Here is a 22,255-nt window from a genome sequence, read left to right as displayed (position 1 = left end):
GTCAGATGAGTAGTTGTCCATTTATTTCTCCCCTTCACCCTGTTGATTGTTTCTTTATTGTGTAGAAACTTAGTTTTTTATAATGCTACTCATCTGCTTTTGCTGCTTATGCTTTTAGGATTGTATCTAAGCGCTGGTTATTGATGTCATCTTTCCCTTGTGATTTCTTCTGTTAGTTTTCAGAGTTTCAGATTGCATTTTAAGTCTCTGATCGATTTTGAGTTGATTTTTGTATAGAATGAGAAATAGAGGTCATTTCAGAAATTGGATATCAGTTTTTCTGGCACTATTTATTGAAGGGCTGTCCTTCCTACAATGTTTTTTGCACATGCATTGAGAATCTGTTGGCTATAGATGTGTAGGTTTATTTCTGAGATCTTTGTTCTCTTCTGTTGGTTTTTATGTCTGTTTTCTTTCTTTTTGTTGTGGGGTTTGAATTCAGGGCCTGGGCTCTGTCCCTGAGCCTCTTTGTGCTCAAGGCTAGCACTTTTACCACTTGAGCCACAGTGCCACTTCTGGTTTTTGAGTGGTTAACTGGAGATGAATCTCACTGGGACTTTTCTGCCTGGGCTGGTTGTGAACTGCAATCCTCAGATCTCAGCCTCCTGAGTAGCTAGTATTACATTCGTGAGCTACCCTGCTTCTAGTGTGTTTTTATGTTTGTTTCATCCTGTTTTGGTTACTCTGGCTATGTAGTATATCTAGAAACCAGGAACTACTATTCCTCCGCTTTGCTCATTTGATATAGGCTTCTATGGCTGTGGTTTTGTCGTAATTTCTATAAATTAAGATTTTTTTTTTCTAATGTTGTAAAGAATATCATTGGTATTTATAGGTTACATCAATCCGTAAATTGCTTTGAATAGTATGGATGTTAATAATTTTAATTTCCCAATATGTGATTTTGTTTCTTTAGTTGCTTTAATTTTCATCTTGCAATTGTGTGGGTGTGGGTATGCCCATGCACCAGTACTGGGGCTTGACCTTGGGGCCTGTGCATTTTCCCTTACCTTTTTCAAGGCTGGCAGCACTGTACCACATGAGCCATATCTTCATTTCTGGCTTTCTGGTGTTTATTTGGAGATAAGAGTCTCATGAACTTGGTGCTGGGGCTGACTTTGAATTACAAGCCTAACATCTCAGCCACTTGAGTATCTATGATTACACCTGTGAGACACTGGTACCCACCTGCTTTGCAATTTTCATTGCAGAAGTACGTTCTTTTCTTGATTAAATTTGTTCATCGGCATTTAATTATTTTGTAGCTATTATGAGTGAGATTGCTTTTATGATTGTGTGTGTGTTTGTGTGCGTGCGTGTGTGCGTGCGTGCACATATGTGGATGTACTGGTCCTGGAGCTTGAACTCAGGGCCTGGCACTGTCTTGAGCTTGTTTTTGCTCGAAGCTAGTGCTTTGCCACTTGAGCCACAGCTCCACTTTTGGCCTTTTTAAGACAATTAATTACTGATAGTGCTGAGGGGTTTTTTTGTTTGTTTTTTGTCGTTCATGAGGCTTGAACTTTGGGCCTGGGCGCTGTCCCTCAGCTCTTCAGCTCAAGGAGAGCACTACCACTTGAGCCACAGCGCCACTTCCGGTTTTCTGGTGGTTAATTGGAAATAAGAGTTTCTCAGCCTTTCCTGCCCAGGCTGGCTTTTGAACCGCAATCCTCAGACCTGAACCTCCTGAGTAGCTAGGATTACAGGCGTGAGCCACCGTCACCCGTTTGTAGTGCTGAGTTTTTCGAGAGAGAGAGAGAGAGAGAGAGAGAGAGAGAGAGAGAGAGAGAGAGAGAGAGAGAGAGAGAGAGAGAGAGAGAGAGAGAGAGAGAGAGAGAGAGAGAGAGAGAGAGAGAGAGAGAGAGAGAGAGAGAGAGAGAGAGAGAGTGTGTGTGTGTGTGTGTGTGTGTGTGTGTGTGTGTGTGTGTGTGTGTGTGTGTGTGTGTGTGTGTGTGTGTGTGTGTGTGTGTGTGTGTGTGTGTGTGTGTGTGTGTGTGTGTGTGTGTGTGTGTGTGTGTGTGTGTGTGTGTGTGTGTGTGTGTGTGTGTTCCTCAGACCTGAACCTCCTGAGTAGCTAGGATTACAGGCGTGAGCCACCGTCACCCGTTTGTAGTGCTGAGTTTTTCATGTTGGTGTGTGTGTGTGTGTCCTGTAACTTTTCTAAATTTATCAGTTCTCTAGTCTTTGATAGCATATCAAGGATTTTTGTGGGTTTTTTTGGTCCGGTCGTGGGGCCTGAACTCTGGGCCTGAGCGCTGTCCCTCAGCTCTTCAGCTCAAGGCTAGTGCCCTACCACTTGAGCCACAGTGCCACTTCTGGCTTTTTTCTTTTTGCTTATGTGGTGCTGAGGAATAGAACCCAGAGCCTCAGGCATGCAAGGCAAGCACTCTACCACTGAGCCAACTTCCCAGCAGGATTTTTTTTTAATGTAGAGTCATCATTTGCAAACAGGGATAATAACTTTCTGTGTGTATGGCTTATTTCTTGCCTATAATTGCTTTGATTAAAACTTTCAGAACTGCTAGGCACTGGTGGCTCATGCCTGTAATCCTGCCTACTCAAGAGGCTGAGATCAGAGGATTGTGGTTTGAAGCCAGCCCAGGCAGGAAAGTCCTTGAGACTCTTATCTCCAATTAATCACCAAAACAAAAGTGCACCAAAACAAAAGTGCTAGAAGCAGCGTTGTGGCTCTAGTGGTCCAGCAAGCGCTACCCTTGAGCAAAAGGAGCTCAGGGACAGTGCCCAGGCCAGAGTTCAAGCACTAGGGCTGGCCAAAAAAAAACCATTTCAGAACTATATTAAATTAGGATGACAGTGAATGTCATTTTTGCCTTATTTCAAAACTTAGAGGAGGAATACTTTCAGCATTTCCTCATTCAGTGTGTTATTGGCTGTGTATTTGTCATATATCAACTTCCTTAAAGTGGGGTCATTCTTAATTTGTTCAGAGTTATAATGAAGGGATGATGAGTTTTACCAAATGAGAAAAACATAATTTTTATCTTGTTTTGTTGGTAAGATGTGTTTATTCATACATTTGCTTTTTTTTTTTTATTTTTTAAGGCAGTGACTGACTTTGTAGCATAGGCTTGCTTTGAATTCATAATTCTTATGCCTCAACCTCCCAAGCTGGGATTACAGCCATGCACTACCATACATGGCTTTATTAAAAGTTTATTAACTTGTATATGTTGAACTGTTCACCACTAGAACCAAATCCAATGTGGTCATGGTGAGTTCTCTTTTTAATTGCTTTTGGATATTTATTGACAGTGTTCATGATATTTATCAGGTGTATTTGACTGTACTTTCCTTTTTGTTTTTCTTCCATGTCCTTACTGGTTTTAATGGTTTTAATCATAAAATGATTTCAAGAGCTCTCTCTCCCTTTCAGTTCTCTGATAGAAGTTTGAAAAGAATTGTTAGCACTAAATAAAAAAATGGAAAAATGAAAGACTGGGAAGTGGATCAGAAGCCATTGAAGGTGGTAGGTGTCACTGGGAGTAGGAGGGCTAAGTAATGGGATGAAAGGATGAATACAGTGGAAGTGGTTTACTCATATGAACTAGAACAGTGAAATCTGTTGGGAAGGAAAGAAATGGGATGGGAAAGAGCCATAGGTAAGTGTTTGACGCATTGTATATATGTGTGGGAAGATTACAGTGAAACTCCCCTAATATAGGCTAATAAACTTAAGATTGAAAGAATTGATGTATTTTTTTTTTTAAGGTTTGATAAATTTCAGCACTAAAACCATCTATTCCTGGGCTTTTCTTTTTCCTTTTTCTTTTTTGCCAGTCCTGGGGCTTGAACTTAGGGCCTGGGCACTGTCCCTGAGCTCCTTTTGCTCAAGGTGAGCACTCTACCACTTTGAGCTATAGTTCCACTACCAGCCTTTTCTGTGTATGTGGTACTGAGGAATCGAACCCAGGACTTCATGCATGGTAGGCAAGCACTCTACCACTAAGCCACATTCCCGGCCCTGGGCTTTTCTATATTGGGAGTTTGTTGTTGTTTTGCTTTTTTGTTTCTATTTGTGTTTTCAGCCTCATTATTTGATCTTATTTTATTTAGGATTTTTTTTTCTGTTGTCAGGGTTTACTTTCTGTAGATTGTTTGTGTCCAAAAACTTACCCACTTTTTATAGATTTTCCAAATTATTGACTTTGCATAATGTCTAATGATCTTTAGTATTTCCTTCTTACTCTTCCCTCACTTTAAACTCAAGCCTTTATGCTTCCCACTTGTAGTGTGCTGGAGCCCTTTTTGCTTTAGTTATTTTTCATGTAAGATCTGCTAACTTGTTCATCTTGGCTTCAAACCACAATCTTCTTTTGTCTCTCAACTAGGTTGGATTACAGGTATGAGTCACTATACTCAACCATTTTGTATTTCTGTGATGGCAGTTGTAATGTCTCCTTTTTCATCTTTGATTTTATTTATTTGTCTCTAAACATTTTCCTTGGTCTGGGTGTGTGTGGCTTATGCCTGTAATCCTAGCCACTCAGGAAGCTAAGATCTGAGGAGAAAGCCAGAAGAAAAGTTCATGAGATGCTAATCTCCAATTAGAACACCAAAAGACTCGAAGTAGAGGTGTGGCTCAAGTGATAGATTGCTAACCTACCAACAAAAATACAAAGGGAATATTTCAACTTGTTTACAGTTTTTATTTGCATGGAATATGTTTTTCATCCTTTAGTATTGCTTCTGTCTTTACTGAAGAAGTAGGCGGCATATTATTAGGTCTTATTTTTCTTACCCATTCATCCAGTCTGTATTTTTTTAATTGAATAATTTAATTTATTTATAGTTAAGGTAATTGTTGGTAAAGACTTACATAATTTTGTTAATTTTTTCTAATTGTTTTTATGTGAGGTATGGTCCTCAGAGTCTCAAATCCAGGACCCCTTGTATGTTAGGCAAAAGCTTTCCTGCTAAGCTACATCCCCAGGCCTTGTAATTGTTTTGACTATCCTTTGTCCACATTTTTTTTTTTTCTGTTGTTTATCTTTGGGTTTGTTGGTCTGCTATATTGACAAGGTTTGGTTCTTTTTGTATTTCTCTTCCTGTATCAGTTCTGACTTGGTTTGATAACCTAATGTGTCTTCATTATGGCGATGTCTTTCCCTAGAAGTCCTAAGTGTCTCCTGTAAGGCTAGTCCCATAGTGAATTCCCTCAGGTTTTGTCTTAGACAATCCTTTCTCCTTTTCTGAAGAATAAGTGTTCTGGGTAGAGCATTCTTGGATAGCAGTTATTTTCTTTTATTAAATAAGTGATATCCTGGCCTGTGAGAGATTCCTGCTGTTAGTCTGAAGTGATAACCTTTGGTTTTGGTTTGTTTGTTTGTTTGTTTTGTCAGTATTGGGGCTTGAACTCTGGGCCTGGGCACTGTCCCTCAGCTCTTCCTCTCAAGGTTAGCACTATACCACTTGAGCCACAGCACCACTTCCAGCCTTTTCTGCTTATGTGGTGCTGAAGAATCAAACCCAGGGCCTTATACATGCAAGGCAAGCACTCTACCACTGAGCCACCTTCCCAGCCCCCATGAAGTGATAATCTCATAAGTACCGTGTACTAACCGATTGCGCTACTGGAGCTCTTGAAGTGATAATCTTGAACAGTGACTTGGCACTATTTCTTGTTTACTTCTAATAGCTTGACTATAATAGGCCACTGCAAAGATCTTTTCTGGTCATATCTGTTTGGAGTCCTATAGGCCACCTGTGTCTAGATGTCCATCTTATTTTTTTAATGTAAATATGTAATTGAATATTTTTAAAATATTTTGTTTAACAAAATCATCCTTTTTGTTTGTGTTTTGTTTTATTAGACAGGGCCTATGTTGCCCAGGCTGGGCTCAAACTACTGAGCTGGGCTCATGTGGCCATCCTCCTTTACACACACACTCACACACACACGCACGCACGCACACGTAGCACAAGCATACGCCACTATGACTAGTCCACAGCATATGTGTGCATAATGCTCCCCTGTAAATACCATTATTATATTCAGTTCCCTATAGTTGGTCATTAAAGTTGTTTCTTCTATACATGCTTCTATATCTTAATTGCTTTAGAAAAAAATTACAAGAAGTAGAATTGCTAAATTATATACTGTTTAGTCAGGCACTGGTGGTTCATGCCTGTAATCCTAGCTATGTAGGAGGCTGAGATCTGAGAATCAGGGTTCAAAGCCATCCCAGACAAGAAAGTCCAATTAACCAAAGGAAAACTGGAAGTGGCGCGGTAGCTTAAAGTAGTAGCATGCTAGCCTCAAACAAAAGAGCCCAGGGTCATTGCCCAGGCACTGACTTCAAGTGCCATGACCAGCAAAAAAAAAGTGTTACTATTTGGTTCTCTTTGAGAGAGTTGAATTTTGTTCTTCATCTTTTCTCTATATATCTATGTCTATGCTCATGAATCATTGTGTTCTAATCAACTGTGAATGAAGATTGTCTTTGGATACAGGGATTTTTCTGAGTACACATGAACAAATGGCTGGCACTCTGCTTGAGATTTTATTTGGTGTTACAACTCTAAGTAAAATGACATTTTTGCATACATAGGTTTGTTTGGTAGTGTTCAGTAGTTGTCTTTACTATTGAGTATTGTCAAGGGTCTGACAAATGATGGGAAGAGTAGAATTAAGTTGTTTCACTTCAGATAAAACTGAATACCAGTGATGATTCTGGGTCAGAAAAGGGTTTTTGACCATGGTACTTTCATTTGCTATTTCTTAAATTTGCAGAATTTGTTTTTATGTATTGGTTTTGTTTTGGCTTTATAAAATTAATTTGTTTCTGCCAATTTAGAAAATACAGTATTCAGTTTTCAATTATACTTTTTTTTTTTTTTTTTTTTTAATTTTTGTGTCCTGGGGTTTGAATTCAGGGCCTGTTTGCTCACTTGAGTCATGGTTCTAGTTCCAGCTTTTTGGTGGTTAATTGGAGATGAGTCTCATGGACTTTTCCTGCCCAGGCTGGCTTTGAACCACAATTTTCAGATCTCAGCCTCTTGAATAGCTAGGATTACACGTGTAAACCACAATTTTCAGATCTCAGCCTCTTGAGTAGCTAGGATTATAGGTGTGAGCCACTGGCTTAAGAATTGTATTTTCTTAGAACCTGTGGGGCACAAAACCCACTGAGCGATACTGCTACCCTTCTTTTCTGTGGTTATTTTTAGGATAGGGTCTTGGTTCCCACCTGGAAGTGGAACTGAGCCACATTCTGCCTACTTTAGGCTTCCCATAATTGCTGGAATCGTAGACACATAGCACACCCAATTTCCCTCCTTGGAATTGGAGTCTTAAACTTTTTATACGATTCTTCTAATATCAGCCATCCCTGTAGCCTGCGGTGACAATTGCACATCAGTGAGAGCCCTGCTATGGGTTGAAGTGTGGGATGGCAGGGGTGTGCTACTGCAAAAGGAGTCTTACAAACTTTGCTTAGCAAGCGGGCCTTAAGCTGTAATCCTCTCCTTCTCTACCTCCCATGTAGTAATTGCTAAAGAAAGTATTGCTAAAAGAGCACTTTGCATGGTTGTTCAAATGGGCTCAGTTACTAATGTATAGTATAATCTGAGTGCTGATGGTTTACTGCCCTTTAGTTTGACTTACTCTGTTTAATTAACTGAACTATTTTGTATTTGGCTTTGAAAGTACTAGAAAATGTATTTAAAATTAAAGAAGAGAAAGCTAGACATGATGGCTCACACTTGTAATCGAAGCTCTACAGAAGACAGATCTGTAGGATTGAAGTTTAAGGCCAACACCACAAAGAGTTAAAAAGACTCCATCTGAACTAACAAAAAATAGCCCTGTGATTGGCACAGGCCTATCATCCCAGCTATAAGGAAACTGTAAATAGGAGGATTGTGATCTAGGCCAATGGAGTGGGGGTGGGGAGGGGATAGACGAACCCTATTCAAAAATCAAAGATAGCAAGGACAGGGATATGCCTAAAGTGGTAAAAGTGCCTGCCTGAAAAGTGCAAAGCCCTTGGATTGCCAGAAAAGAGAAATAATGAAAAGGTAATCTCTGCTGTAGTCCCAGGAATTTATAGAAATGATAATATTATTGATAGCTTAATTTTAAAGTGAGATTTTATTTTATTGTCATGATTAGATATGACCTTTTAAATTGTTGTTGAAGAAAATTAGTAGATTTTTTTTTAAAACAATAAGGTATGTAATATACTTGGCTGGCTCCTAAGTATGCAAAGTATATCCCTGTCTGTGTGTATAAAGAGCCTGGATAGAACCATCCAGAGTAGGGGAAAGTGTAAGCATGGTGGTGCTTTTTATTGTTCCTTCAGATTCACTGGTTCTAATTATAGAAGCTTACATCACCCTCGTTGATAACAGCTTCTCTCTCCCTCTTTGCTTTTTCTTCCTGGATAACTCCCTAAGGATGGATCATATTTCATAGTGCATATGTCTGGCTGGTGGCTTTGACAGTTTTTTTCTGACAGCATATGGGTGATTGGTTAGTGGACATACATGAGAGTATGCTGAAGCCCAGTGTTTCTTACAAAAAAAGGGTGTGGAGGGTTGGTACCCTGGTTTTCCTTCCTTCAGAAAGACTGAGGATGGATAAGATAGGCACTTTAAACACGAATTCCTCAGGGGCACCTGTGATTAGAGTTAACCATGTCTGATAACGGGAGTCACTTCAGATGTTCACATTAAGCATGGGGGAAAGAGGTTAGAAAGGCTTGCTGTTTTCCTTTACAAGGGTTTGTGTGTTACCTCTGGCCATTGCAATTTACTTTATTTCATTTATTTTTCAAAAGTATTACACATTTTATTATGTATTCGGCAGTTTATATTTCAAAGACCAAGTCTAACTAATAAACAGAAATGAGTTTTTATTTTGTTCTTTTCCTTCTTTTCAGTTTGGCTTGTCTAAATTGTAATTATAATGCTTCACTGTGTATATGGAATAAATTGTGTGATTATGTCTGACATTAGTGTAAAGCTGGCTTTGTTATTGTTGGGATTTTTTTTATTTGGCATAGTAGATATATCTTAAGGTAATTATTCCTTTATCTGTGGTAAGCTTTTCTTTTTAGTGTTATTAGTATTTGAAATAAAAGATTGATTTATATTCAGTTTAGTAATTGTCAGGACTGTACCTTTGTTTTGCTGTATGGTATCATTTCAAATATTCCAGTCTGTATTGTTTGAAAATAATTTATACAGTTAACATAAATTTTGCTAACATTTACATCTTTAGAACAGTATTTTGTAGTGGTTTGAAACTTGGCAAAATCCACATACTGCTTTATGTTGCTCTAGTCCAAAGACTCTTTTAAAGCCAAGGATTTCATCAAGATAGTATGAAATGTCATACGTAGGGAAAACGTATCCTAAACTGGCATCCTGTGGTGATTCTAGGTGGTGTATAGAGCACATCATTTTTTGCTGCATTTGTTTGTTTGAATTGGTAGCCTAATGAGATGAAATGATAAAATTCTGATTGTGGATGCAAGTGAAATAGTTTATATACTTAGTCAAATATTTTTAATAATTTGATAAATTACCATTTTCATCAGTAGTATTTATTTCTTCAGTATTTGAAAAGTTAAGTCACCATTTCTGTGAAGAAGCAGTATAGTATGTGTAATCTCTTCAGAATGCTGATGAATTCATAGGCTGAATATAAGATTTGGCCTGCTTGTTACTTTTGATGGTATTGTTGCATAGGGAGATTTTGCATGATAGATTCCCCATACCATTTTCTAGAATTGCAAACACTATGAGATGATTGGCAGAACAAGGAAAGGGATGATGTCATGTTAGTTTACAAGCCAAACTGAAGGAAGAGACTGGTTCTTTTACTGAACTGGTGTAGAGTACTGGGGGTCTAACATATGGCAATAGCGGATTGCATTTCACTCATCCAGTAAGTGAAATGCAATTTTTTTTTTTAAGCAGCTAAGCGACGACTGTCTCCCTTGCTCAACTTGAGGTTCCTCTTTGTGTGGTATCAGTATGGTTTATATATAGAAAGGGAAAAGGTACCCATTCAAATTTTGCCTTTTAATTTGTCTGTACTTCATCCTCCTAATACTATAAATGAATATAACTTTGTCTGGCATTGGAACTGTAATATTCTTAATTCTTATTGCCAATTTTCATGTACAAAATGCTTGTCTTTTGGAGATTTATATTTAGCACAAAAAAACCTGTCTTCATCCGTGTACTAAATGCATGTTTTACGTTTAGAAATCTATTCACACTATTTGTATCAATAGTCAGATGAAGATTTCTGTGTATATGTAAATTTTGTCTTTTGAAGTTTCTTTGCAAAGAAACGTAAACCTTATGTTTTTGAAAGCCTAAATTTTTTTTTCCTCTTCAAATCTTTATTTTTTTTTAAATTTTATTTTATTTTATTTGAGAACATACTGTACAGAGGGGCTACAATTACATGGGCAGGATAATGCATACATTTCTTACCAAGCATTGCAGCCTCCTCCTTTGTTTACCCTTTACCTCCCCTTCCCTGCCTCCCCCCTCCCCCCACCCAATTATACCCCCCTCCCCCCACCCAATTATACCCCCCTCCCCCCCCCCCACACCGACATTGTAAAGCTGGTTTTGACATGACATTTTGTACTTCTCATTGTTGCAACAGGTCCACCTGAATCCTTAAACGACTTGTTTGTCCCCATCTCCTCCACATGTTATACTGACATCAAATATAGTGAAAGCGGGGGTTACACTTAAACCCCAAACTAGAATATATGCTTTATTTTTCTGGCTGGGATTGATTCTTCCTCAGAGCACACTGTTGGGTTTTTTGTTTTTGATTTTGGGTCCGGTTGTGGGGCCTGAACTCTGGGCCTGGGCACTGTCCCTCAGCTCTTCAGCTCAAGGCTAGCGCTGGAGTCACAGTGCCACTTCCAGCTTTTTTCTTTTTGCTTATGTGGTGCTGAGGAATCGAACCCAGGGCCTCAGGCATGCAAGGCAAGCGCTCTACCACTGAGCCACCTTCCCAGCCCCTGAAAGCCTAAATTTATAGTCAGATATTTTGAAAGTGTGACTCATCATTCTTTAGAATATAGTTTTACTTCATTCAAGTCTAGTTTTATAAGTACCAGCGTAATTCAGATCGACATTACAGTATTGTTCACAAAGTAGCTCGGACTTTGCCCAAGGGTATTGATGAACTCACTTTTCTGTATGTATGCCTAATGATGGGATATTTCCCTCCTGTAAGTGGAGTCCTTTGTTATAACGCCTGTCTCTTAGGTTAAATAATCTGATAATTTTTATGTTGAAGCTTTCCCCCCCAAAAACAAAAGTATTAGATGAATAGGAAAAATAGGTATTTGATTTTTTTTCACTGATTATTAGTCTCATAATTTTGTTGTGTGGGTGTGTGTGACTATTTTACCATTGGAAACTGTTCAACCATTGGGAGGCACTATTATAAGTGTAAGTGTGTAGGTGGGAGTAGCTGCATCTTGTAGCAGAAACATAATAAGGGTGGATACTAGAAGTACTGTGATTATTCACAGGGGAAAGGCTGTGGCCAATTTATTTTTCCGTAATTTTTAAGGAAAAATTTGTCAGTTTTCTTTGCGTCCAAGCTCATGTTGGTGGTAGCAGGTTTAATCATTTTCTACTCCGATACCCTTTGAGGTTTTTCTGGCTTGTCTCTGTCTAGGAATTGAGCTACAGGAAAGTACCATATTGTGTAAATTATTCTTCCTCAAAGGAATTGATGGCACGCCACAACTGTTGTGCCTGTGGCTTCTTCAGCTTTCCCTTGAAAAATGAAATTATTATTTAAATTAACTATTTACATATACATCAGTACTTTTAAATGTTTTTGGCATTAATTTAGAGATGACATGAACTGTTCATTACTTGGTAAATAGATTTGTGTGCAGAAACCCCTGAATTAGTAATGCTGTACATACGTGAGAGCTAGACTGCCTTCGGTATTTTGGATTGCAGTAGTGTCTCACTAGAGCTATGTATTTTCTCTTGGGAGAACAATGCTGTGTTAAATTTGAACGTTAGGAAACATTGAACATACAGGATTAAATAAAAGTGGATTCTTTTTAAAACTGTGAAATAGAGTTCTTCAGCCAATTTTTTTCTTACTTGCAATGTGTCTCATAGAGTAGGGTATGTTTTGTGTGTTCGTGTGTGCGCGCGTGCGTACACGCGCATGTGCATGCCTGTGTGTTTTCAGTAAATTGCTCTTTGGGCTACAGCTGCAGATACAGTAGCCAATTGATCTAATGCAGTTTCCGAAGGCTTTCTGTACAGGTGATGTCATCCTTTTAGCTCTATTCTCCTCCCACTCTCCTTCCTTCTTATTAGATATTTCATCTTACTGCAGAGCATAGAATCAATAGAGGAGCTTTTCCTTAGGGAGCTGCTGTGAAGCAGGCAAGGACAGTAGGAATTAAGACATTAACATATAATCTTGCTTTAGCAAAAGATGGGATGTTTTGTGCTGTATCATATATACATTTTTAATTAGGACAGCCAGATCAAGAGTGCTGGCTTACTGATGCATCAGAACAGAAGCGGTATTGCAGAGCTGTAAAGACTGCATGTGAAAAGAAAATAATTTGACTTTTGGAGATGCTTGGATATTTGACAGCACAGACCTGTTAGAGCGTATATTTTTAACTGCCAATTTGCTCAATGGTTGGCTTTTTTTTTTTTTTAAAGCCAGTGGTTAAAATTGTATAAAGAAGAAACTTTAATCTTCAGGTATAGTATTCTTTCTGGTTTGCCTCTGGTGCAGAAGAATCACTGCAGTGCTTGCTCTACAGAATGAAATAAAACCTGAAGATAAAACAAAGCTGTATTACAGACAAGAATCTGAGAACAGATTTGGTGCATGCCTTACTGTCTTTGACTGATACAGCACTAACTGTCTTGCTACAACTGTGCATGTCTATGCCAGGTGCCTGAGGAAGGACGTGTATACACGTCTGTGTGTTCTTAGTGAGAAATCTAAGCGTCTTTCTTTGCTTAGAAAGTGAACATTTTAATGAGAATTGTTTCAGTTATTTAGAACAATACTCTAACCTTCTGAAAGCTCCTGATTTCAAATTGTAAAAGGGTTTAGAGAAAGCTGCCTTTATATAACACAACAATGGTGTATGATTTGTAGAAGGAAACTTAATACAATTTTGTCAACATACTCATCAGTGTGGCTTTGATTTGAAAAAGAAACTACCCTTTCCAGCCTAGGAAATGGCTTTTCTTGTTCGCTGTTATGCCAATTGTCTTCAGCCGTGGGCCTCTAAAGTAAGTAATTACTATTTCTTATTTTCTTAGAGATTGATAATTCAGTTGTTAAATTTAAATTGTATTTTAAATTATAAATGAACTTTATTATGCTATTCTGTTTTGTAAACTTTAAAAATTAGAACTACAAAGCAGTCTGAAAAGCTGTCTCATTGACATTTTGTTTTGAATTCAAAACAGTCATTTTGACAATAGCCTTTATAGTCATTTTAAAATTTATCCTTTAATCTACAAACTTAAACTATAGTTCATATGAGGTGTACTCTCCTCAGACTGAATTGTCATCTGGTTATGGCCATTTCTGTACTAACCTGTGGTCATACTGGTAAATATTAGCATATACAACATTGTTTTACTATTATGGTGCTACCAAATAAATGAGGATTGAATTGTATTTAATGAAGACTGATGATACTTAATGAAATAGGAAGAAAATGCTAAACAAAATAATTATGCAAAAATAATTAATATTCTGAAGTATTTTTTAAAGTAGCAATAGATCAACCACTTGTCATTTTAGATATATGAACTCAAAATAGCAAAATGGTAGAATGTTGAAAAACATACACTGTAATTCAATATTTGTATTGTTCATAGTAGCTACTAGTAATGTCTGTAATATGATGCCATTTGAGTTTTCTTTCCTGTCTTACATTAATTTCAAAATATAAAAAGAAGCATGAAATGAAGGGTTTTTGTTTTTATTTTTTTAACTAAATGTTTCAGAGAATACTTAAAATTGTAAGAATGATCATAGATCTCTTTCTGTATCTCTTGAATGAAGACAGGCACACAGATACTTCTTTGCAAGGTGTGGATCCGTGTCTTTGTTTAAAGGTTTCCCTGTGATGGTGACTAAGGGAGAAATACTATGACAGCATCATGGTGTACTGTCTTATTTGGCTTAGCTCATTACATATTTTTCCTAAAGACATTTCATGAAAGTACATTTAAAATGTGCTGTATAGCTGGCAAACAGCTGATTGTAACAGAGATGAAAGGGAACCTGGGTGTACTTATTTGTATGTCTATAGAGAGTGGCTCCTTTAATGCAAATGCCACCTGTGGGGCCAAGATGATGCTTGTGAGTGGCATTACTATGATTTAAAACTGAGTGAAAGAGAAATAGGTAAAACTTGAATGAACATTAAGAATGAGATACAGGGGTTGTATTATCAACAAAAATAGCCTTTGTAAGTGCTGATCTCCAACTTCTTGATTTAAGGTTTAACAAGTACAGGAGTCCTTGAAAATTTAAAAAACCATATTCTAAGATTTTATTAAATGTCAGCAAATACATGAGCATTTTATCATCAGTACTTTGCTGTGATATTAAGTATTTATGAGAATAAATGTCTCTTTCCTGTCTCCTCTATCTTTCATGTTACTTTGAATCTTAACTCTTTGCTTAAACACATTAAACTTGTTACTAATTTTTCATACTTGCTACTTTTGGATTTCTAATACATTTTACTGTTTCTGTTTTCTTTTATGATTCATGTATTTTTCCATCCTATTACTTGTATTTCACTACTTCTGAGTTCATTTTCTTGCTAAAGTAAGTTGTTCTGTCAGCAAAGTTCTATGAGGAGATGGCTATTAAGTCCTTTTAGGTCCCAAAGTGCCTTGTTAATTCATCCTTAAAGTATTTGTTTAGTTTGATAGGAAGTGGAAGTCCAGGGGCTTTTTTCCTTTACCCTTTGAAAAAGTCTTTGTCTTCTGGCATCCAGTGTTGCTGATTATGCTTATTGTAGCTCTTGTTCCTTAAGTATTGTGTTTTTCTTCTTATTAGTGATTAGTTGTATCTTGGTTTTTTTTATCCTTGATGTCATGAAGTTTTGCTAATGATTGTGTAATGTTCTGTTTCTCCTTTTTGCTGTTTGGAGGACTCTCTCAAGCTGAAGGTTCTCATTTATCTTCAGTTGTGAGAAGTTCAGTGATTTTTGAAAATTGTACCTCCTCCTTTAATCTCTCTACATCTTTGAAGTCTGGATCTGCCAATAATATCCCTAAACATTTGTTTCCATTTGAACTTCTGGTTCACTAGTTCTTCATTTATAGCTAGTAGAAAAATCACCTTTAAATTTATAAATGTAACCATGTATTATTTATTATCATCTTAAATGATGCTTTTTTTCATTGTTGATTACTTTTCATCTTATGGGTGCTATTTTCTGTTTGCTGTGTTTCTCTAAGAGAGTTGACTTTCTGTTTTTTTTTTTTTTTTTTTAGTTAAGAGCTTGCTTTCCTGGTCTGGTTGGGTCGTTTGATCGATGTGACTTTACTGGGTAGAAGCGGCATTACTGCTCTGCTTTCTACTTTATTTTAGATGCTCCTATAATCACTGGTTATTGGGAAGATTTGGGCACAGCTAAATCTCTCTTGTTGGCTCTTATTGGCCCTTAACTTCCTTTACTTGTGAGCAGTGTTTGGCACAGCTTGCTGATTGCTCTCCCTTCCTTAACAGACTCATCTTCAGACTAAAAGTCAGAGTCAGCTTCATGACTTAGTGTACTCCCTCTTCCTTTATCTTGTACTGTACTCCCTCTTCAAGTCACTGAGTTCCTTATTTGTGCTCAAATCTGACAAGCACTTTTATACTGATTGCTGCTTTTGTCAGCAAGTCTGTCTGCTTTTACTATTTTAAGGGAAGGTATGGAATTTGAACTCAGGGCCTACTTAAGGAACTCTATCACTGAGCCATACCTGCGACCCCTCTTTTGCACTGGTTGTTTTTTGTTTTTTTTTTTTTGAGATAGTGATCTCACTTTTGTCCCAGCACTGGACTGGACTGTTCTATACTTTCTACCACAGCTGAGATGATAGGTATGCATTCCCACACTTAACGTTCTATTGAGATGGATTCTCATGGCCGTTGATGCTTCAGCTGGCCTTGATCCTCTAGTCTTTAGCCTCCCAAGTAGCTAGGACTACAGATGTGTGCCTCTGGTACCTGACTGCCTACACTTTTAATAAACATGATCTACAAATATTGTTATAAACCTTCTATGTGGTTTCAAAAACATTGAAATGTGCTTGTTAGCCCAAGCAAAAAAAAAAAAATAGTGAAAACTTGTCTCTGAAAAACAGAAAGAAAACCAAGCCATGGTTTTGCATACCTATAATCTCAGCTACTCAGGAAGGGAAAGTAGGAAGATTTGAATCAAGGCCATCCCAACCCCAGCCAAGTGTGAGACCCTATCTGAAAAATGAAACTGCAAAAGCAGGTCTGGGAACATGGCCCAATGGGTGGAGAGGCCCTGAGTTCACTCTCCAGTATTGCCAAAAAAAATAAGAACAAACATGTCTTAGACTTAAGAACTCTAAGACATGCTAATAATTGTGCATTCCCCTCCCAACTTTCAGCTTTCAAAAAAATAATAAGGACTGCTTCATATTTCCCTGCAATTTCATATGCTTTAGACATCACGCTGTGAGCTCTTGATATGTGTATGTCCAACACGATCGGTATTGTCATGCCTACTTTTTTTGTTTTTTAATTAAGATTCTACAGAGCCGACTCAACTCTTGGTTTTTGTTTTTTCTTTTTTGGCTGGTCTTGGGGCTTGCACTTTGGGTCTGGACTCTGTCCCTGTACTACTTTTGCTTATGGCTAGTGCTCTACCACTTGAGCCACAGTGCCCACTTCTGGCTTTTTCTGAGTAGTTTATTGGGGATAAGAGTCTCACGGGCTTTCCTGCCTGGTCTGGCTTTGAACTGTGATCCTCAGATCTCAGCCTCCTGAGTAGCTAGGATTATAGGCATGAGCCTCTGGTGCCACACCCAGCTCCAAAGTCTATATTGGAATATATATATATAATTTCAGTCTCCTTCACTTACTCCAGCTCTGCCCTACCCTTCTTCCTCCCTCCTACTTATTGTCACCTGACAGTTTTCTGTGTATGTTACTGTCTAGTCTTAGAAGCTCCCTTATAATTATGACCTTTGCTTAAGCCTTAATTAATATTTCCTTTGCCTCATCTATGTGATTTTCTTCTATTGCATCTTGTATGTTTCCAGAGTAATTTTGTGAAAGAGCAAATCTGTTCCAATCGTTTTCTTGCTTATAATTCTTCAGTAGTTCTCTTTTAGTACAGGAAATCCTAGCACTCAAGAATGCCACATCCGGACTGGTAAAGTAGTTCAGTGGTAAAGTGTAACTAGGTTTACTATTTTGAATGGTTCTATGTCTTTGTCTGTTTAGAATCTTTAGGCTTGCTAATCAGAACTCATCTTGAACATTATTGTTCCTGTTCTCTACCCAGATAAAAATAGGTCTTTCTAAATTATATTTGTTACTGTGATCATTTAAATGTATGTTTTAATTCCCACACACTAAGGCATTTATTCTTTTTTGCTATACCTTACTTTAGGTCTACACATAAATGATCATTGTCCCACAAATGAGAAATTGTACCACTGAGGATGCCAAAATTTATTTATAGATACAACAAATTAGTATATGGTAGAGCTTTTATGTCTTCGTAGAAGGAGTACACAGACTGGAGACTTTGTTATATAGCCAAGACTCATCTTCACTTTTTGGTTAACAACATGATTTCTGGATAGGCAAACTGCTTCTATAATTAAGTAACTCTTAAATTTTTTTTTTTGTAAAAGTGATGTACAGAGGGGGTTACAGTTACATAAGTAATGAGTACATTTAAAAGTGTCATCTCTTCCCTTATTTTTTCCCAGTTTTTCCCTCCTGACCCCCCTCCTCCTCCACAAGTTGTATAGTTCATTTTCAACATAGTGTCTAGTGAGTAAAACTGCTGAGTTAGTTCACCCTTTGTCCCACCATTTTTGTGCTTCCCCTTCCCCTCCCCCAAACAGATAAACTTAACATACAAGACAAAAGGTACAGAAATAAACAGTGACAAAAGGGGAAAAACAGGAGAAAAAAATGTACAGAAAGTAAAAGTAAAAAAACCTCTTTTTCTATTTCTTGGAGTTCATTTTCATTTTGATAAGCATAATTTTATAAGATCATAGACACATAGCGATTGAGCTCTTGTGATCCTCTCCTAAGATACCCTTCTTTGGTCTCATTGTGCAAATGTTTAGAGTCCTGTTTAATTTATCGTGTCCAAATGTAATTTCTTTATTTTACTGTCCATTGGGTTTACTTATAGATTTATATGCATGCTGACTGCTACAAATGAGGAAAGCCATGCATCCTATGTTTCTTTAGGTGTGGCTTACTTCACTTAATAATTTTTTTCCCAAGCCTTTCCATTTCCTTACCAATGGGGCAATACCATTCTTTCTGATGGAAGCATAGAATTCCATTGTGTTTGTATGCCACATTTCCTTTATCCACTTGTCCACTGTGGCTCAAAGGTCTCAATGTAAAACAAGAAACCTTTAAAATATTACAGGAAGGGATTGGGAAAATTAGGGTTCATTGGCATGGATCGAAACTTCCTAAGATTCAAAATCACAACAAATCAAAGAGTGGATAAATGAGATTGCACCAAACTGAAAAGTTTCTCCATGGCAAAGGGCATTGCTAGCAATAAAAAGCCCACAGAATGGGAGAAGATCTTTATTAGCTATGCATCAGACAAGGACCTCATATCTAAAATATACTTAGAGCTCAAAACTTAATCCTCCCCCAAAACCCAAATCCTCAAAAAACAACAACCCAATTAATAAATGGGATGACTGGGGCTGGGAAGGTGGCTCAGTGGTAGAGTGTTTGCCTTGCATGCTCGAGGCCCTGGGTTCGATTCCTCAGCACCACATAAGCAAAAAGAAAAAAGCCAGAAGTGGCGCTGTGGCTCAAGTGGTAGAGCACTAGCCTTGAGCTGAAGAGCTGAGGGACAGTGCCCAGGCCCAGAGTTCAGGCCCCACGACCGGACCCAAAAAAAATAAATAAATAAAAATAAATGGGATGATTTAAAAAGAGACTTCTCAGAACATGTAAGAATGACCAGTAGACACATGACCATAAAAGAAATGCAAATCTCAAAACAATATTGAGATTCCTGCCATTATCAAGAAAACTAACAATAACAGATGCTGGCAGGGATGTGACTGAAAGAAAAGATACTACACTGTTGGTGGGAATGTAAACTTGTTCAGCAGTATAGAGGTTCCCCAAAAGGCTAAGCATAGAGCTTTCCTATGACCCAGCAGTCTCATTCCTGAGCATTCTATCCAGTTGACCACAAATCAGGCCACACACTAAAGCCACCAGCACAGCCATGTTCATTACAGAATTGTTTACTATAGCCAAGATATGGAATCAAGTAGCCATTCTTTAAAAATTAAGTTTTACTGTAGTTTGAAATTTAGTGATTTTTGGCAAATGATGTTGGAGAAATAGTTTCAAAAATTATTTTTGACTCATGGTACATATTATTTCATATTTTAGAGTGCCTTGAATGTTCTTAAACTATACATGCCTACATTCCTGCTGATACAGACATATTCAAGTAGAAGTATGTGCATACATGTACAGACTGCTTTTAAGTCAGAAGCATTCTTCATAGCCATAGTTTGACTTAGCAATAATTGCCTTGTGAGCATTTCTTGGTTGGACATAGGGGATTATCACAAAACATTTGCTATACTGGTAGCATACTAAGAATATTGGAGAAAAATAAATTTAGAGAATACTGTATGGAACAGATTTCTTTAATGTGAGACTTGTTGAACCTTCCATAAAAATGTATATATATATATATATATATATTTTTTTTTATAAGGCACTGGTGGGAGGAGGGCATAACAAATAGCATTGCTTTCTAACTTATTCATGGAATCCTTATTTAAATTTTAATCATTTTTCAGTCATTTTTATCTCCTAGAATAGTGTTCTAAGGTAGGTACACGGTTTAGGAAATGTCACTCTGTGTGAAATACAGAATGTGCCTGAGTTGAAATTTCATCTGTTGAGATATCCATGGAAACTTGAGGAGCAATGACAATGTTCAGAAAGCAAACATTAATTCTATAAATATGTAATGAGCAGATATTGTATGCAAAGTAGGCAACAGTATCCCAAGCCTTTGGTAGTAAATGGGGGGGGGGCAATATTAAAATATGTTCGTATATTTGGATATAACAGTTTGAATTTCATACTCAAAGGAGTGGAATGGAACACAAAAATACATACTTCCCCCTGCTAGCTGCTGGTGGTTCACACCTATAATTCTAGTTTCTCAGTAGGCTAAGGTCCAGGGATCTTGGTTTGAAGCCGGCCTAGGCAGAAAATCCTATAAGACCTTATTTCCAAAATAAAATAAAAATAAAGCAAAGATAAAAGAGGCAAAACAACAGTCCTAGAGGCATGGCTCAAGTAACAGAAAAAGCTGAGTGAGTGTGAAGCCCTGACTTCAAACCCTGGTACCATAAAGAACCAAGGGAGGAAGGTGGGATGGAAGAAAAAAAAACAATGAGGGAGAGACACAAGGAGAAATGGATTGTTCCCCCCCTCCCCCACCTTCCCCCGGTGTATGTGTGTTAATGCTAGGGCTTGAACTCAGGTCCTCAAGCTTTTACTTTGGCTTTTCTGCTCAAAGCTAGTACTTTGCCACTTCAGCTACAATCTGCTGGTTAATTGGAGATAATAGATAATAGCCTTATGGACTCTTCTGCCTGGGCTGGCTTCAAACCATGCTCCTCAGATCTTAGCCTCCTGGGTACCTAGGATTATAGGTACTGGCACTTAGCTCCTGGGTTACACACTTAAAATAGAGGAGCCCATTATTACTGCAATAAAATCTGAGAAGTGCAGTTATACTTCCCAGAAAACTATAGTAGCCTATGGGAATGAAATGCAGAATGCCTTGCTTGAATTTGTAATCACATTCTAGCCTCTTTTCTGTGCATCTTTTTCCTTCTGTGTTTATCTACAGTCATCAGTAAATTGTATACTTCTATAGTGTTTGAATTCAAATCCTTCTTGCCCTTGCAGATAAACCTTGGTATTTCTGGATATCTAAACTGCAGCAGATTAAATCAGATAATCTATATAAAAGTCATGTAAAATATATTTGCTATCATTCACACATGTGCTATATATAAGGAACATCCCATGTTGACTGCAGTCACTATCATCATTCCCATCCCTTAGAGAGGCTGAGGGAAATGCAACTGAAATCTTTTATAAAGTTTCCCCATGATGTAGAAATCAGGTACTGCTTGCTTATAAATGTGTCTTCACTGTCCATGGAACACCTTGAAAGCTGGACCCATTCATTCAGTTTTCATCTTTATCACCACCTGTCTCTGCTTCCCAAGTAGCTGGGATTATAGACATGAGCCACTGCCTTAGGACCATTTCTATGTTTTTAAATAGTCTTTCTTCTCTTTGTATGATTATTCCGATTTCTTTTCTTTTTTAAGCCCAAGGGCTTGACCTTGGCCTGGGTGTTGTCTAGCACTCTACCACTTAAGCCACATCTCCACTTCTGGCTTTTTTGGTAGTTGAGTGGAGATAAAGAGTTTCACAGATCTTCCTGTCCAGGCTGGCTTTGACCCATGATCCTCAGATCAGCTTCTTGAGAAGCTAGGATTACAGGTGTGAGCCACCAGCGCCTGGCATCAGGCATCATTTTTCACTGCATCTCCTTTGTTCCTACCCCTTCTCTCAGGATTTATATTTGCTTCCAACAGTTGACTAGAAACACTTGTAATCCTGTGTAACCTTGGTGATTGTAAAAATCAGTATCAGTTTGCTTTTAGGTAACACTCAGAGTGTAATTCATTCTCCAGGGCCCCCTTCCACTGAAGCTCATCATTGAACATTTGTCCCTTCAACCAGTGGCTCTCAGTAGTGTTTTCTCTTTATCTTAATGTCGATTACCTAACCCAACATCAAAGGGGGAAATTCACTGTGTAATTTTTTAATACAATTTTATTGTTACTATTTAGGTGTTGTACAGAGGGGTTACCATTTTGTAAGTCAGATAAGAGAACATTTGTTTGTGGTCAGTGCACTGTAATTTTTTATTATTTGTAC

At 37.8% G+C, this 22,255-nt stretch overlaps 1 protein-coding gene across 9 annotated transcripts in view; it reads left to right on the top strand.

Moving 5' to 3' along the window:
- Positions 1-22,255, top strand: part of Rapgef6 (Rap guanine nucleotide exchange factor 6) — a 149,734-nt gene that overhangs the window by 47,719 nt on the left and 79,760 nt on the right. The window contains exon 1 of one of the 9 annotated variants that reach the window (XM_069993681.1): positions 13,210-13,284. The exons of the other annotated variants lie outside the window; for them this stretch is intronic. Coding sequence (XP_069849782.1) covers positions 13,231-13,284 — 54 coding nt within the window. The 5' untranslated portion in view covers positions 13,210-13,230. Of the gene's footprint in view, positions 1-13,209; positions 13,285-22,255 lie in introns of those variants that run through there. 9 annotated transcript variants of the gene reach the window in all.

Source organism: Dipodomys merriami, unplaced genomic scaffold, assembly GCF_024711535.1.
Source record: "Dipodomys merriami isolate MVZ:Mamm:240054 unplaced genomic scaffold, mDipMer1.0.p SCAF_44, whole genome shotgun sequence".
In the NCBI taxonomy this organism is placed as follows: domain Eukaryota; kingdom Metazoa; phylum Chordata; class Mammalia; order Rodentia; family Heteromyidae; genus Dipodomys; species Dipodomys merriami.
Note: the sequence above shows the minus strand (reverse complement) of the source record. Positions and strands in the feature narration are given on the sequence as shown.